The following is a 17966-nucleotide window of genomic DNA, read 5'->3' as shown; positions in this document are numbered from 1 at the left end:
ACCTCACCCTTGGGCAGAGCTAAAAGAGGGGCCTGGTATATGAGACAGAATCCAAGGAGTCAACTTTACTGGACTGTGAACGTGTAGACAGGCCTTAGGTACCTCACTGCTCTCTACCTTGCCCAATCTACCTCTTGTGCCATGTTAAGATAGACCTGTCATTTTGGTGTGGCAATTACAGTCTGAGCCCTGCATGTCATCAGCTGCAGAGGAGGAAGCAAAGGAGGGCTGCAGAGGTAGCTTGGAGGGTAAAAGCACTTGCTGCATAAGCCTGATGACCAACTGGAGTTCAGACCCCCCAGAACCCACATAAATATGGACACAAGTAATGCTTACCTGCTGTTTGAAGTGGCAGTGACTGTTTCAAACAATATAGATGGTGAGGACTAACCCTTCAACACACATACGCACATGCACACGCAGAGGTAGAGAAGTAGCCCTCTGACTTCAAGTGCACGGCTAGAATTCCCATGGGGAGCAGAGCATACCACTCCATCCCTGGGGCACAGGCCCAGCAAGTCTAAATTATGCTCTAAGAACAAGGTGCTGGACAGAGGGGCCATCATGAGCCCAACCCATCAGGCAGAAGCAAATCTTCTGAGTTACTGGGAGGTGCTCTGTGGGGATGTCGGGGATGAGAGACACTGAGTGATGCATCAACTTCAGCAAGCACAAAACTATTTCCCAGGGGCATCCCCAGCTCTAGCCAATATCCACACAGTCATGGCCAAGCTGGCTCCTTGCAATGCACCAGGAGAAATTCCTTTGTACTGCATTTGCCAAGATGGTGTTCTGGCTGCTGTGTAATGTTTTGTTCCAGAAGAAAGGCTAAAAGATGCAGAGAGGGAAACGAAAATAATAAAGATGGGCACGGGCTGTTCCAATCGACTTGGCAGCACGTCTCCCCCAAATGAGGCAATCATCCATTTTCCAATCGAGCCCGGACGTCCATGGCTCATTCCTCAGCCAGCCACTTCGGCTCCCTGGTCTGCAGGCAGTGTGGGCTCCCCTGCCTTCCTGCGGATTAATCACGCCTTCGGGGCCCTTGCAGCCAGCAGCCCACTCCTTCTGCGTGTCTTAATGATAAGAACGAGGAAAGGGTCATTAGCCACCTGTGATCCTGTGTGCAGTGTGTACACACTGTGCATGTTAATGCATGTGGGCCACCACCATCATCCTGAACACATAGCCAGCCACTGGACACAGACCAAGACCATCCTGCCTGTGGGTTTAGGAGCAGGTTCTGAGCAAGACTGTCAGTTGCCAGTGCTGTCGACTCAGGAACATTGCCCGCTGTGCTCCATGAACCTCTCCCTCCCTCCCTCCCTCCCTCCCCCCAGTCTCTGACATACACACACACACACACACACACACACACACACACACTGTGACACATGATGATTCTTAATTATTTACTGATGAATTATTCATGTTGAAGGTTTCCAGGCCAATCTGTGTAGCAGGGCTGTTGATCTGGTATCTAGCAAGCGTCCAGGAGACAAATCCCAGCCACCAGCTGCTAAGACATCAGAGACATGGCCTGAGCTAAGGCTGGAGATAGCTATCCTCAGGCTCTGGATAGTCAAGATCTTCTCAAAGCTGTTATGGCACCTCTAGGATGCAGGAAGAAGCCCATCCAACAAGGCAAGACCTGGGGCTAGTGGCATTGTCTCCCTGCTATCATGGATGGTAACTAATGGTAACCTTCCTCTCACTCCTAACCTGTTGTTTCCCAGTGCTCTGAGTAAGACAATCCTATAGGATTCCCAGCTTCCTAGCATGAAGAGTCTTACTAACTTTTTATGCTTGCAAATACCAGGTATCCACGTAGCCTCAAGGTTGACAATTTCCTGTGAACCCATCCTAGAGACCTTCCAGGCCCTTCTGGCCTTGGGATTGCTGACTGCTTCTTCTCCACCTGAGCCATGGCTGTGGCTGTCATTCAATGATGGGCCTGCATACATACAGAGACATGCAAACTGCATTGCTTGATCCTGCCAAGAGTCCACGGGAAGGCATGGTACTTATCCCCATTTTCCAGATGGAGAGTAACAGGAACATGAGGGGTCTGGAAACAGGCTGTGAGTGGAGGCTCGGGAAGGGTAGAAGCCAGGAGCTGAGGCTGCTGCATCCCCTCTGCTTGCTCCTGGATGATGCCTAGCATCTCCTCCAAAAGAACAGCAGAGCCTCTGGGGATCAGCAGCCCCTCCTTCACTCCTGTGGGTTCTAGGAAGCAGATTTGTGGAGGCATTAAGTCAAAGTCTTTTCCAGGTGGAGCAAACTTGCTTGCACCTCATCCCTTGGGTGTGGGGAAATAGCAAAAACAGGCCCTTTGAGAGGATCAGTGGAAGGGAAAAGCCCCCTCCCACGGGATAATGGCACACCCAGCCAGTGGCCTTTGTGATTTCTCAGGAACCTTCTGAAGCTGATCTTCATGTCATGGCTTTCCCCAGAGCTGATCCATGTGGCAAGGCTGCACTAGGGGTTGCTGGGAAACTTTCCTTGGGATTGGTGTGTTTCTGTGTGTGTTAAGACACCCACAGGATTGGTAGCTCTAGACTGAGGACTGGGTCACCGCAGACTAAACTTATAGGGCAGCACTTTGGCCCGTTGGGAGCATATCATGGTGACAAGCAGACCTTCTTCATATTTGCCCCAGTCTGTGGGAAATCGTGTTCCCCCTCACTGCTTCCTGCAGTAGGAGAGGTTCATCAAACAGAAGGGAATGGTGAATGGAACATGTGGCCAGGCTTCCTAAGCTACATGTAGGGCCCTAATGTCCCTGTACCCATCCTTGGTGCTAGAAAGTGGCCACCCACATGGTCTGAACTCAGAATGCCATGAAAGTGTGCACACAAGATGGCAGAGGCTGTGGAGCAGTGGTCTCTGTAAAGTGGAAGAAGGGTCCTGCCCCCCAAGAAAAGGTCCAGCTTCCTTGGCCCCACATCATTGGGACAGTTCAAAGAACAGTGCTTCAGTGAAGTAGGTTTTCTGTAAATAGGATCCACAGCCAACTTACACACCACAAATGCACGTCTGGGAGGCTTCTCGGCATTACCATGGAGCCTGGACCAACCCTAGTCTTCACCTGGACTTCACTGGCCTGTCTCCACCAACTAACATAAGATTTACGAAATTCTGAAACTCCTTTCTTTTTCTCTTTTCATATCTTTTTCCCCCCTTTCCTTTTCCCTTTTGAGACAATTTCACTTGGTAACCCTTGCTGGTCTGGAACACACATGTAGCCCAGGTTGAACTCATACTCAATGATCTTTTTGCCTCATCCCCTCAAATGCTAGGATTACAGGCACGAGACAGCTTTTTCATCACACATGTACATATACATAAGCACGTGTTGGCAGGACAGCCCCTGTGTAGCCAGGAAGCCTGGATTCTCTGTAAGTGTCCCCTCATACTAAGGAGGCTGCTTGTTCACACCCTCCATTCTTGGTGCAGGGCTCTGTGCCAGGCTCTGCCAGTTCACAGGCTGCCTGCCAGAAAAGGGTACTCCCTTAACAAGGAAGCTATTTTCTATGTTTTGTCTGGAATTGCTTGACCAGTCTGGTCTGAGGCACCTTGTCTATTCGAGGTCTCCTTCTGCAGCACGTGCACTTCCTGTGCCTCCCACAGCACCATTCGGGCATGTGTGTGTGCACGTGAGACCTCTGTGACATGCTGGCTCCGTGCCCAGCAGGAAATACTTAAGTTGCCACCTCTGGAGCTGGCACTCTGCCGTCTGGCTCAGAGTAAACTGTGCAACACATTTCTTTCATTCGTTTGAAAGGGGAAATTAAACTGAGGAATGAGGTCTGACCCAAACGCTTGCATGCAAATAGTTGACCTTTGTTTTGAATACACTTAATGAGACTGAAACCAGATTGTGTGGCCTCCAGCTGTCCGAGTTTCCACTCCTCCCTGGCATTTGAAGGAGACTAAGGATGGGAGGAGGTGTGTGTTTTGGGGGTCTGGCTTCTTTGCTCTTACACACTGGAGTAATGAGTAAGATTGAGACTGTGGGGCCCATCAGATGGTCCCCAAGGCAGCCAGCTGAGAGACTTTGCTGGCATCTGAGGTTTTACTGGGGCAAAATTTAAAAAAAAATTGCTATTGATTTATCTATCTATGATTCCTGTCCTCTCCACTGCCTCTGGGCACCTGTCAAGGAACAAGGGTGCTGGCCCCTCTGCAACTGAGAGGGGATGATTTCTGTGAGGATATCTGAGGCTATATTGTGTGAGAAAGCAGGAGCTGATTGAATGTATCAGACAGCAAGGCCAGGCTGTGCTGAGGTAACAAGTAGAATGCCAGTCACAGGATCTTATCACAGCACTGAGGTATATAACAGTCATGAAAAGCTTGTGCAGGTAGAACAACCTCTTTCAGGGAACAGCCATCCTGTCCAGGAGATGTGACACCTCCCCCCCCCCAAGGTTGCCAAGGTAGACAAAGGGAGCTACAGGGTCACAGGGGGAATTTTGAAAGAACCAAGTCTGAAAGCCATTTCCATTGCTGACCCACTCATTCTGTATGCCAGATCTATGCGTGGTCCCAGCCCAACTCCCATGGCAACTGGGAGAGGTCCTGGATGCTCAGGAAGAGGACGGGGATGAAGTGTGTTGGATATGTAGCAATCTCTTCCCACTTAGGACCCAACGAGAAAAGCAGTACCGTAACGCTGTGGCCACTGGCAAGAGTCAATGTCCTATCTTGGGCTGAGGTTTGGGAGAAAAGATCTTGAGCTATGAAATCCAATGGGCCTCCAAGAAGCCCTTCCAGAGCTGCCCTTGAAGGCACAAGTCCAAGTTAGTAGGAGAGTAGAATATTGTTTAACTCCGGTGCCTCCAAATTCTGAGTGAGACGACCCAAGATTCTGTGTCTAAGGTCTTCTCTTTCACACAAATGTGTTTGTCCTTTATGGAAATGTTCAGCAATTAAGAAATAACAGGGCCTGTTCTCACATGTACTGGACATCATTCTATGCCACACAAGGACCCAGACCCCCTTGTCAAGAATACAGACATAGGAAAGTCACACCTCAGGAAGACCTGGTGCTGATCTGAGTTGTAGAAGGCAAGCTGTACTCAGAAGGAGGGTCAAAGACTGTTTCCAGGATAGAGCATTGTGGGGTTTTACCCCAAACTGAAGAGGACATGAACCTTTCAAAATTCATAAGAGTTTGGAATGAGTGGGCATGGTTGCGACATTGGGAGGAGCAGGAGGGGGCCCTCCAGCAGCATCTTCTGGGCTGCATGGAGGAGCTGGGAGCTGATTCTACAAGATGGGATTTAAGCATAGAGCAGTGAAGACTTGTGCTTTTAAAACAGTCAAACAAGGAGGAGGAGGCAGTATGATCATGACTTCAAGACCTGCCTGGGATGCATAGAGTTCCAGGCTGGCCTGGGCTACATAGTGAAACCTTGTCTCAAATCAAAAGAGTGGGTAAGGGGCCTGGAGAGATGGCTTAGCGGTTAAGCACTTGCCTGTGAAGCCTAAGGACCCTGGTTCAAGGCTTGATTCCCCAGGACCCACATTAGCCAGATGCACAAGAGGGTGCACATATCTGGAGTTCGTTTGCAGTGGCTGGAAGCCCTGGCATACCCATTCTCTCTCCCTCTCTCTCTTTCTCCCCCCCCCCTCAAATAAATAAAAATGAACAAAAAAATAAAAGAGTGGTAAGGGCTGGAGAGATGGCTTAGCAGTTAAGGTGCTTGCCTGTGAAGCCTAAGGACCTATGTTTGACTCTCCAGGTCCCACGTAAGCCATAAGGATGAGGTGACGCAAGGGCACATGGTTGCACATGTGCACAGCATCTGAAGTTTCAGTGCAATGGCTGGAGGCCCTGGTATGCTAATTCTCTCCCTCTCCCTGGCCCCCTCTATCTCACACACACACACACATAAAAAATAAAGGACAGTCTGTTGGGTTTGCCTCAAAAGAAATTTTTACAAAGAGTGGATAAGAAGAACAAGACAGAGTACTTGTCAAAAGATCAGATGAAGAAGGTGATGTGGGGCCATTGCATGGAGGGTATGCCCAGCATATAGGGGCAGAAGTGAATATATCTGCTCTGTCCCTAGACAGGAAACTCTTGAAAATGGGAATTTAGGCACAAAGAACAGTGATCTCATATGGGCACTGATGACGTTTAGGAGCTTAGGAGCAACAGAGCTGGAAAGGTAGCTCTAGATGTCACAGGTTAGGAAGGTTTATTGAAAGAACTCATCCAAGAAAAGCATAGAGGGCAAAGAGAACAGGGAAAAGTATGGAACCCTAAGGAGAGCTAGCTTCAAAGGCTGGGAGCGGACCTGGTGTCACAGAAGCCATAGAGACTGGCTGCAGAGATTAGCCACACCATGTGAGGGAAGCCAAGGGGATAAGGGCATGGCTGTGGGTTAGAATTAACAAATGGGTCATCTGTAACCTCTGATACTTGAAAAGAATTTGGGTGACAGTTTATGTATCTGGAAGTACAATGATGAATTGAACAGGGAGCCCATAGCCATCTTCAAAGGTCTGGGTCAGCTCTGCCTCCAGTGGTAGAAAGCTCTACATAAAGTGAGGCTCAGTTCTACTTCATGTGCCTGGAAAAGAGAGAAGTGGCCTCCAGAACTAAACTACCATGCAAGCATGGTAGCATGTTACCTGGAGCTGGGTATGAGCTCAGGCTTCCTAGCACTAATAGTGGACAATGAGCACAGATGTGCACAGTCCAGAGAAGCATTGGGCTTTAAAGGCAATTTAAAAATAAAGTGTTCTGTCTATTCACTAGCCAGAACTCCAGAGAAGGGCTGGTGGGATTGGAAAAGACAGGAGCTCACACCGGAGACTGGAAGTGGTTGGAAAGAGTAAATCGAATGGGTCCTAAGCCACAGGCAGGGCTATGGAAGGGAGATGCAGGGCAGCCCTCGCCCTCAGCCCCCACTTGTGTCCAGGCAGTACCGTGCCCTCTCCCTGTGGACTCCTCTTTGTAGCCGTGCCTCTTTTCTGACTGGGATAGCTGGGCCCTGCCTGAGCCAGCCACGTCATCACGATGCTGAGCAAGATGCAGTCCTCGATGACTCAGAGGGCCCTTCCCATACCATGGTGTATCTAAGTCTCCATGACAACCCTGAAGGGCCTTCTGTTCAGATGCTCAGGAAGCAGCGTGGGAGATGGTGTGGGGAGCAGAAGCCAGAGTGCATGGGTCCGGATGCGCACAGTTGAATCATAAGGTTGGGAATCTGAGGAAGCTAGCATCTTTCAGAAACAGTGTGAGTCCAAAGGGCTGGGCATCCTGGTCGTTCTCACTTTCTAGTTCCCTGACTTACGGGATTCACTTGTTCTCCTGTGAGCTCCCTTGTCCCTAAATTAGGAACTATCCAGATATTGCTGCTGACAGGTATTGCAAGGGAGCAAGTGAAATTTTTGAGACTGTGTCCACTGTAGAGTGAGTGTCTACATGTGAGTTGTGTTAACTGTGACTGGACAAAGTGTGGCCCGAGGAGGCAATGGAATCTTTTGTCATAGTGAGGATGGGAAGAGATGCTTCCCCACCACGTGCACACAGGTACCACGTGCACGCGGTGTCATTCAGGACAGCATGAATGGCATGGCAGAACAAACATCACTGTGTGACTGGGTTCTAGTCTTGCCTACTACATTGTGCCATATGATCCTGGGTGAGTCAGTTCTTCCTCGTCTGAGAAGTGGAGCTAATGAACGATGGAGCATTTATGGGCTGTGATACCGAAAGCAGCTTCTATTTGAAAGCCCATTACCAAATTCAAAGCAGGGGTTGAATAAATGCTGCTGGTGGTGGGACCCCACTGTGGCCAAGCAGGGCTGCTGTTTGTCTAAAACACCCTCCTGTCCTCTGTACCAGCAGGTCCGGGCTCTGGTTCCCTGTGAGAAGCCGCTGCGGCCCGCCGAGATGTCCCGGCACCAGAGCCGCTTCGAAAGAGATTACCGCGCGGGCTGGGACCGCCGTGAGTGGAGTGTCAATGGGACCCATGGGACCACCAGCATCTGCAGCGTCACTGCGGGGGCTGGTGGTGGCACAGCCAGCGGTCTCAGTGCACGGCCAGGCCTCCTGCCACTTCCAGTGGTGCCCTCTCGACTGCCCACACCAGCCACGGCCCCCGCTCCCTGTACCACCGGCAGCAGTGAGGCCATCACCAGCCTCGTGGCCAGCTCTGCCTCTGCAGTCACCACCAAGGTAAGAGCTAGTGTCCTCTCTGGAGGAGCCAAAGGGCACCACAGTGCCAGGCTACTACTGCAGGCCTCCAAGCACCGTGGCCCTCTAGAGTGGGCTACCCTTGTTTTCTGGGAAGTCTCTACTAGAGACTGAATTGTAGGAAGACAAGCAGGTGCCACTCATTGTCCCACAGCATGCTGAATAAAAGCTATTAATGTGTGAATGGGTGGCTGGCATGTTGACATACAGGCCAGAGGACAACCTCAGGTGTTGCCCTCAGATATGTCATCCACTTTCCTTTGAGACAGGGTCTCTGCTTCACCTGATGCTTGCCAGTTAGGCTAGACTAGCTGGCCAACAAGCCCCAGAGCTCCTCTGGCCTCTGCCTCACCAGCACCACACATATGTATATGGGTACTGGGGACCAAACCCAAGTCCATCTGCTTGTAAGACAAGCACTTTACCAACTGAGCTACCTCCATAGCCCCAGTTCAAAGCTACTGAATGAGTGAAATAAGAATGGGACTCAGGGTTGGCAATACTGCTTCCTAAATAGTAGAACTGAGAACCTGCAAGTTCCCCTGGGGCATCAATGGCTGAGATTCATGGGCAAACCCTATCCAGCAGTACCTGTCACCCAGGGTCAGGAGCTCATCATTAATTCATCACCATGCTAGATATTCTCTTATCTATGATAAGCCTGTGAGGTCAGCGTGCCTGCACGCGCACACACGCCCACACACGCCTGCCTGACTGGTGAGAGTCCCCACAGATCCAGGACTCACCCCAGTAGCTGACACCAGGGAATTGGCTCCAGATCATTCCATTTTTTCTGGAATAGACAGCTCCAGGCTCAGGAATGACAGCAAAAGCCAGTCTATATTAAACAGAATGTAGAATTGAATGTCGCCAGGACTCCTGGCTGGCTTCCAGCTGAGTGTGAAAGCTTCGCAGCCCCTTGTGCTTGCTGTGAAGACTTCCGACACCCTGAGCACTGGAGGGGCAGCCAGTGGCCAAGGAAAGAAGCCCACCAGCCCCCTTGGCCAAGCAGAGGCTCTGCAAGCTGCCTGTGCCTCTGCAGCCATTCAAAGCTGCCTCGCAGGAGTCCTCTCAGGGCCTGCATGTATGCGTGTGTACATGTGTGAGTGTGTGTGTATCTGGTCTTTTCTTTTCCTGCTTTCATAAACGTTGCAGGAGAAATTAAAGGCGGAAAGCCCCAGGCTGGCCATTGTGAGGTGGCCGTGGTGGTGGACGACACGCTCCAGGTGCTCTGTGCCTTTGTCTCTGTGATTTTCAAAACTCCCTTTCAGCCTTGCTTCCCATTAATAACAGCACTGCTGGCTGCAGAGCCCGGCAGAGGCCCGAGACAATGGAGCTATTGGAGGCCAGCTTGTGGCGCACTGACATCTTGCTGCAGTGCCTTATTGATTTTATTTTCCTGTTATGAAAACACCACTGGGGAGGGAAGAAATGCCGGATGGGAGAGGAGATGGAGGGTTATTTAGGCATGCCTCCCCAGGCCAGCCAAACACATTCCTTCCTTGGATGCCAGTCCCTGGCCTCCCTGAATCTGTGACCTCTGTCCAGGGGAGGCTACGGCCAGCCCTTCTGGCCACATCTGGCAGGCACTCTGCAAGGCCAGCTGTTGGCCATCTGGAGGATGGCAGGCAGCCTTTAGAGCTGACAACAATGGCTTCAGGTGGGAGAGAGAGGATGGATTCTCACACCCACCTAATGACTTCTGTGCCCTCTGCGTGGGTGCCCCAGTAAGGATGGCACTGGACTATTCCTGGGGTCATGGCCTTGGGCTCTGCCTTTAGGGACACCCTGTTCTGCCCTGACCTGGCCACAAGGCTACTGGTTTCCTCCAAAGCAGCTCAGTATTTGCCATTCTGCCCGGCCAAGCCCCAAAGCACAGCCACATGAGAGGAAAAGAACCAGACACAGACGAGCCAGTGGTCAGCAAGGGGACTAGGGAGTAAAAATTCAGGCCTCTGAGAACAGCCAGCTCCTTGGCATGTGGCAGTAGGAAAACCAAATTCCAGCTCCACTGAGAAACTATTCAGTCCAACTTCATACCTACAGGACCTGTTTTATGCCTGGTTAGGTCCTTAGTTCTTCGGGGTGCTTCAGAGAGCTGTGTGTAGGGGAAGGGGGGTCAGTGATAGGATAGCAGCCAGGATACCACTCTTAGATGTTAGATGCCCATCCTGGCTTAGCTGCTGTCTACCGAAGATTTGGCCCCCTAGTCTGTGTGCCTGACCTTGTTCCAAGACCACATCAACAGACAGCAAGCCAAATCCAGGTGTCAGTGGTTTCCCTAGTCAACCAACCAGGTCTTCATCAATCAAGGAAGGGCTTGTTCTTACCCTTGAATAGCTCACAGGCCAGCACAATAGTCCCTGTCTTGATAGCATTATATACATGGAACCCTGTGAAAAGTGCTTAGAACAGAACAGGCCTGGAATGTGGTAGGTCCTCCTCAGGTATTGAGATGGTTCTTCGTAGCCCAGGGGACAGAGTTGTCTCCTTGTGAGAACAGGTATGAATTTTCACCCTCACCCTGAGGAAAAGGTCAGTCTTCACATGAGAGCAGGGACTGTTCCCCAACAGGCAGGGAAGGAAATGGAGTGTGTGAGATATAAAATGACCTGGAGACAAGAGAGAGGAGAGAAGGAAGAGCTCCTGGGTCCCAAACTGAAGCTGATTCACATGTCTAGCCATAAGGTAACTGAGGGAGGGGATCTGAAATCTGCATGTAATTGCCTTTCCACAAAGGTAAGTGTGGATCCCACTGTCACAGGAAGTAGGGAAGGTGAAAGAAGCCAGAGAAGGGCTGAGTTCCTGATAGCCTTGGGTATGTTAGGGCTGCTTGAGCCACTGGCCTGGGTCCTTAGTAAAGGGACTGGTGCTACTGTGTGCGGGCCAAGACCACCCCTGAGAATGCAGAGATGCTAACTCAGGGCCAAGGGTCAGCGTTGACAGGTCTTGGTTGACTCCCCTGCTCCTTGACTAGGCAGGAAACTGGTTGAACATCCCATGCTTTGGTCATTGGGAGAATCCCCACTCCCCTACTTGCCCCAGGGGCCCAGTACTAGAATCTGGGTTCCTGACCTCCTTAGGTTGGGAAGATAGCCACTCTCCCAGGGACTGGCCAGCAGAATGATGAAAATTCTTTCTGTCACTACTGCCTTCAGGCCTGAGTTGATTTTTCTTATTCGTGGCCTAAAGATTTCCTGCATGTTTTGGTGAAAGGCCAGTTGGAAAGCACAAGTTCCTGGACTGCGGAGACACTGGGTGGGTCTAGTGGGCTGCTGTCCCTCACTCCCAGCACTCATACTGCTCGCCAGCCTCCAAAACACAAGCTCCCAGAGCCAAGGAGAGCCAGAGGCAATGTGTCCAGACCCTGATTTTGAAATTCAGAATAGTGAAACCCAGAGAAATGCAGCTACCTACATTACCTAGGCCACCCAATGAGTCAGAAATGGATCTAGCCAAGGCCAGCTTTCTCCACCTTAGGCTGCCTGGCAGCATCTCTTCACCATGGAAACCATGTCGGCAACATGGTGACAGCAGCTTTGTCATCTCTTATCCACTTGGTGACCACAAATTCCAAATTTCAGGCCAGAAGATGGCACATCTGCCTTTTGTGTCACAGAAGGGAAATGTAAGCCAAAGAGGACACATGGCTGGTGAGAGCTGTAGGCTGTGGGTCACACAGGCTAGAATTGGGTCCCTACAGCAATGCACTTGTGAGCTGAGCCTCGCCTTCGTCTGTGAAGTGAGTTATCTCCGTAGTAAGGAACATGAAAGCTGCAATGTGTGAAAAATCCTAAAACAGCATGAGCCACTGAGTAAGCACTCAAAGTTCAATTTTAAAAGTTAAACTAGTGCTGGAGAGATGGCTCAGTAGTTAAGGCACTTGCCTGCAAAGCCTAATGACCCAGGCTAAATCCCCAGTACCCATGTAAAGCCAGATGCATGAAGTGGTGCATGCATCTGGACTTTATTTGCTAGAGGCCCTGACACACATTCATCTTCCTTCCCCTATCCCCATATGTGTGTGTGTGTGTGTGTCTGGTTAGAAATAAATAAATAGGGCTAGGGAGATTGTTTAGTCGTTAAGGTGCTTGTCTGCAAAGCCAAAGGACCTAGGTTCAATTCCCCAGGACCTGCATAAGCCATGTGCACAAGAGGGCACATGTGTCTAGAGTTCGTTTGTAGCGGCTGGAGGCCTGGTGTGCCCATTATCTCTCTCTCTTTCAAAAATAAATAAATAAAAATATTTTTATAAAAGAAATAAATAAATAAAAACATTTTTAAAAAGTCAAACTGGGGTTAAGCTGGTGGCTTAGTCAGTAAAGTGCATGCCATGAGGGTCTGAGTTCAGACCTGCAGCACCCACATAAATGCCAGGCCTGGCAGCTAACACCTGTAATCCTGGCACTCAGGAGGTGGAGATAAGTGTATCCTCAATGCAAGCAAGTTAACTGAGTGACCCTGTCTCAATAAATAAGGCAGAAAGTGATTATGGAAGGTGCCCTTGTTCACTTCTGGCCTCCCGCATGTGCACAGACAGGCACACACCCCCTCGCACATGGGTGCCTGTCCACGCAGACATGAGCACACATTAAGGTCAACGAGTGACGGGGCCTACTGGAGGATCCGTACACTTGGAGGAAGCCAGCCTGGTATGTGGTGCTAGGACGGGCCTCACTGAGCTGTTTCAGTCTACCTCTGAGGTGGCAATAGGTAACACTGGGGAGCTGGGACAGCACTGTGTTCCTGACCCCCCATTAGCTTTCCAGGCACTGGAAAGAGAACTGCTAAGGCACAAGCTGGTTCTGTGCCAGGACTGTTTGTGGGAATGGAAGGAGGCACCAACGCCCTGCAGTGGCTGCTACATGAAATTTAAATTATTCTCAGCAAACCTGCTTGACAGATGAAACAGAAAAGGGACGGCTTCATAAAATGCAATTGTTTCCTGAAAGAATGGACTGCAGAAAACTCGTGGATACTGTGAAATAAATGCATGGGAGATCTTTCTCCTTGTGGTCAGGAGCACTCAGGCTGAAACATTCCCATCGTCCCTTCAGAGCTCAGCCCTTGAAAATAAATCTGGCTAAGAAACTGCAATGTAGCCTGTGTCGGAGGCCCGAGGAGAGCAGAGAGGCGCTGGGAAAGCAGCTCTCCAAGCACTGAACACTCAGGGGTTGGCATTTGTGATCACTGGAGGCTCCCGGGAGGGAACAGGCTCATCAGAGAGGACATCCCTTCCCAGAGCTGAACCCCTTTCTCCAGGAATCCTCCTCTTGGGGAAGATGATCTGGGGTCTCCTTAAGGATCATAGGAAAGACCATTAGACCCAACAAGCAGTCCCTGTTGTCATGTGGCCTCAGGTCCATGAGTGGATGCAGGGCCTTTCTCAGATCCCATCTCTTGTATTCATGTTGACAGCCAAAGGCTGCTGAGCGAGTGTAGTAGGGAAGAGTGACACCAAGCCCTTTCAGAAGCACATTTCCAGTCCGTGTGCTTTTCCTGAAGGCTGTGGTTTGCTCAAAGAACAAGTGTTTGTGACTTCCCTTTGTGATAAACCATCAGGCCCGATAAAGCATTGTGAGGCAACTTGTGTGCGTTAGCACTGAGCTAACGGCTTGCACCTTCACCTTTAGTTGTGCTTACAGTGTGGATCGTATCTTTATTGACTTAAAACCCAGCTGTCAGTCACAAAGTTTGCACAAAACATGAAAAATGCTTCATCTCCAAAGCACCCATTTCAAAGCTTACCTTTTGGGCAATGTAAACCTGAGTGGTTCAAACTTCAATTTCTGACTAAAGAGGAAGAAAGGTTGTGTATTTTATCACATTTCTAAGAGATAAGACCTAGTTTGGACAAAAGGCAGCTAAAGGCACCATGGGCTGTGCCCAGCAGGTTGTACTAGTCAGTTTTGCCACGTAATAATCATCCCCAGACTTTTTACCATCACAGTTCTGTGGGTTAGCTGGTTGGTTCTGGCCTGGCCAACTCAGCTGGGCTCTGTCATTTTTCTAGGATCAGCTGTGGGCTACTAATAGCTAATAACCAAGGCTGTCTCATTCACACATCTGTGGCTGGTGGAAAGTTGGCCAGGCACCTCAGTTCTCTGGATGGCCTTTTATCCTCCACTGGCTGGCTCAGCCTCATTCATGTGGTAGTTTGGAGCAGCAAGAGAGCAAAGTCAGTGTGTGGGTGCTTTTCTAGCCGTGATGTGAGGCATTCAGCTAAAATCCCATCAGCAAGACAAGTGACATCTCTAAGCCAGATTCCAAGAGAGAGCAAGGTCCTATCTCTTGATGGAAGTCACTACAAGACTACATTGCCAAGGAGCCGCATCAAAGATGGGTAGGATAATGATTATTTATTTATTTTTACTGGTACCCCCTTGTCTCTGACACATTTGCTTAGACACAATTCCCTGCTTCTGGCCAAGGATTTTGTGTCCAGTGCAGAAGGGAAAGGGTCTACCCATTACTCTGTCTGCTCTGCCAGGGGGTATGGGATTCAGTGTTGGGCAATCATGACTTAGACAGCCCAGTGTTACTCACACCCCATTTTCAAAGAGCATGGCCCAGGAGGATTCAGATACCCAGCAAGGATTGAGCTACTCGGGAGTAGGCTGGCCGGCTGGCCTTAGTGGATATTAGAGATGCATTTACCTCAAGAACCCACTGCAGGCAAGGACTTCACTCCTAACCCTGAAGGCTATACTTGATCTGTTGATGCCTCAGACTTAGAGGACTGGGCCACTGTTGTGTCCAAGACATACACAAAGACAGATGCTAACCTACGCATACTGGGGTTTTGTCATTTTGTTTGGTTGATTTGGGTTTTGAGAGAAGGTCTCACTGTAGCCCAGGCTTACCTAAAACTCATTATGGGCCCAGACTGGCCTCAAACTCATAGCAGTCCACCTGCCTCTCTGCCTTGCAACTGCCTGGATGGCAGGCACGTGCCACCGTGCCCATCCTGCTGATTGTGAATATTTAAAACATCACCCCCAGGAGAGGCCTTTCACGGACCTCTCCCTGTGAAAATAGACATAAGAAAATAGGCCTTTTGGGAAGATCTTGGGGGAATGCTGAAATCAGGAAAGGGAGCAGTGGCGAGACACAGATGTTCACTAGCCACAGGTTCAGACTGTCTGATGGCCCTTTCCTTCTACTCGCATCAACCCAGGTCAGTTTCCCAAAAGCGCTCATGAGGACCTCTACTCCATTCCTTAACTTGGGATTTAGCCAACAGCATCATTCAAGATCAGCATAAATCTGATTCTTAGTCACTTACAGTGGCTTTCCCTTTCATTTCATTAATGTTGCAATTAAACAATTTTTTTCACTGTGAAAGGACAGTGTTTTAGCAACATGACGGGTTGAATAGGCTTTGTAGAACTCGCCTGCAAGTCGCATCACCATTTAGAACATTGGAGATTTTTTTTCTTAGGGAAAGTATGTTGCAAAATCTAAACAGCCAGATTACAAATGAACTTTCAGAACCCAGCACATTTGTTAAGAGGAGCTGTCTGCAATGCTAAAAATAATCTGGGGAAAATAAACGCAAGGGGAACTTTGAGCACCTCTGTGTTGTTTTCTACCAGCCCCAAGGAGTCCCCTCAATTTCAGTGAGGAAAACATCTTCCAAACCCAGATGACCCACCCGTGTTTCTCTCACGTGCATCATACACCTAGCCTAACTGGGCTTAACGCCCCTCCCAAAAGCACAACACTGAAGCCATATGTAGTGCAGCGTCCCGGGCTTCTTGTGTGTTAATACATTCTGAAAAACTAAGTACGTTGAAACTGCCTCCATGGCAGGGCTGCTCACGGCAAGAGCTGGGGATTCATCCTCAGATCTCACCTGTGTCATCTACAGCCATACCACCTGGGATGCCCAGTTCTCCTCTGTCTTGGAGCTAAAGGGTTGGGCCTGGTTAGTACTTGCAAGGAGCTCTCACCTGACTCATGGACTCACTGGTCACTCTGCAGTGTGAGCATTTCCCCATTTTCCATTCATGTAAGCACTCACTGCAGCATATAGGAATTTGTCTGATGCTTGCCTGAATACCACCACGGTGTCACTCACCACTACCTCTGCTTCCTGTGGGCCTGTTTCTGTCTGAGGAAATTTCCCAACTCAGTGCATACCTGAGCCATGAGTTCATGGTGGGGCTTCACCCCCACCCCCACATACACACATCCACTCTAGCCAAGCCACTATTCCCTGATCATATGAAGAGCTTTCATGTTCCAGGGCAGTTCCACCCACCACTCCCTCTTCCTCGAGTTTTCCTTTCTCTCTCTTATCTGCCCAGAGGCCCTCCTGTTCACTCCACAGCTGGCAGCCTAAATGTGACCACATCTGTGGTGGAAAAAACATTGCTGTTATTTCTCAGTCCCATGACACTTTTACTTATGTTCCTATTATAATGGATATGGTATTTTATGATACTTACCCATTTATTCATTTCTCCTCCTAGTAAATATAAGCTTTGTGGGATGCTCAGTGTGTAGAGGTTCTCAATACTTGTTTGAGGACAGAATGAATTTGCATATATAAATATTTATTCATTTATTTGTCTCTATTGTTGGGCTAGGGAAGATAGGTGCTCTGGATATCATCTTTACTGACTAATGGAGGGAATATGGTACAGCAGCCAGCTCCCAAACAGTGAGGAGTGTACAGGGCAGCCTATGATGAAGATGAGGAAGGCAGGACCCACATGGTGAGCCCGGGGAAGCCCTGTTGAGCTCATAAGTGGCACCTGTGTCCGTATGGCAACATAAGGTTGGCAGGACGGGTATGATATCAGTGAAGCATTGGTTTCTTTAGCTATTACTCCTCTTTCTTCTCTCCCAAAGTTTGAAGTCATGGCACCACAGCCTTTTCCTTCAAGCATTCACAATTTCTCCAGATTTTTCTTCCATTTTTCTGTGATTTGGTGCTGATCTTATTAAAGTGCGCATGCAATAACTTTTTCCAGGCACAGTTCTAACACTTTGCCAACACTCATCTCTTTAGTCCAACATCATTATCATTACCCTCACTTGAGAGAGAATCCTTGCCCAGGATTACCTAGCAGAGCTGAGGCACATAGAGCTCAGAGAGGCCCAACCCAGTACAACAGGAAAGTACTTTGAATGAGCAGCTTAATGAACAGACATTCAATGATGATCTTCCCCACTGCTAATGACATCACCCAAAAAAATTGGCTCCCAACTTACCACAGGAGCAATTTTGTTCATCAGTGATCTGAAATAATGCTACATGTGAGGACCAAAAGATGTATAGGATTCTGTGGTCCAGCTCCACGTCTCCTGACACCTGGCTGCCATTCTCTTCAGCCTGTCTGATCAAACCACTCTTTTTCCTAGCAGGTGGGGTGGCGTAGACCCTGCTCAGGTACAGGATGTCTGAGACCACTGAGCCTGGGGTCAGTCTCTCTGTGTCTGTCTGTCTCTCTCTCTCTCTCCCTCTCTCCATTTCTTGTTTTGTTTCAAAGATGTCATGCTGCAAAGCTAGATGCTCTGCTCAGCAACTGCTTTGACTTGGTTACATCCTTAAATGGCAGTAGAAGCTGACTGCATTGCTGAGGAAAAGGAAGGTAGTGGGGACACGCTCTCTTGTTCACTCCTCAGTCATTCTCAGTGGACTTATCCTAGGGTGGGGAGTTGGGGTGCATCAGAACCCTTGCTTGTTGGGGCCAAGGAACCCCTGGTTTGTCACTGGCTTCCTTATGCATTTAGTCAATTCTGCTTG

The 17966-nt window shown here is 49.5% G+C and overlaps 1 protein-coding gene across 4 annotated transcripts in view; it reads left to right on the top strand.

Moving 5' to 3' along the window:
• Positions 1 to 17966, top strand: part of Klhl29 (kelch like family member 29) — a 287828-nt gene that overhangs the window by 138108 nt on the left and 131754 nt on the right. For 3 of the 4 annotated variants that reach the window (XM_045149551.1, XM_004663761.2, XM_045149550.1), the window contains one exon: positions 7865 to 8194. In XM_045149551.1, the coding sequence (XP_045005486.1) occupies positions 7910 to 8194 (285 nt within the window). In that variant the 5' untranslated portion in view covers positions 7865 to 7909. Of the gene's footprint in view, positions 1 to 7861; positions 8195 to 17966 lie in introns of all 4 variants that reach the window. The other variant, XM_045149552.1, reaches the window with a different exon arrangement.

Source organism: Jaculus jaculus, chromosome 5, assembly GCF_020740685.1.
Source record: "Jaculus jaculus isolate mJacJac1 chromosome 5, mJacJac1.mat.Y.cur, whole genome shotgun sequence".
Classification (NCBI taxonomy): Eukaryota; Metazoa; Chordata; class Mammalia; order Rodentia; family Dipodidae; genus Jaculus; species Jaculus jaculus.
Note: the sequence above shows the minus strand (reverse complement) of the source record. Positions and strands in the feature narration are given on the sequence as shown.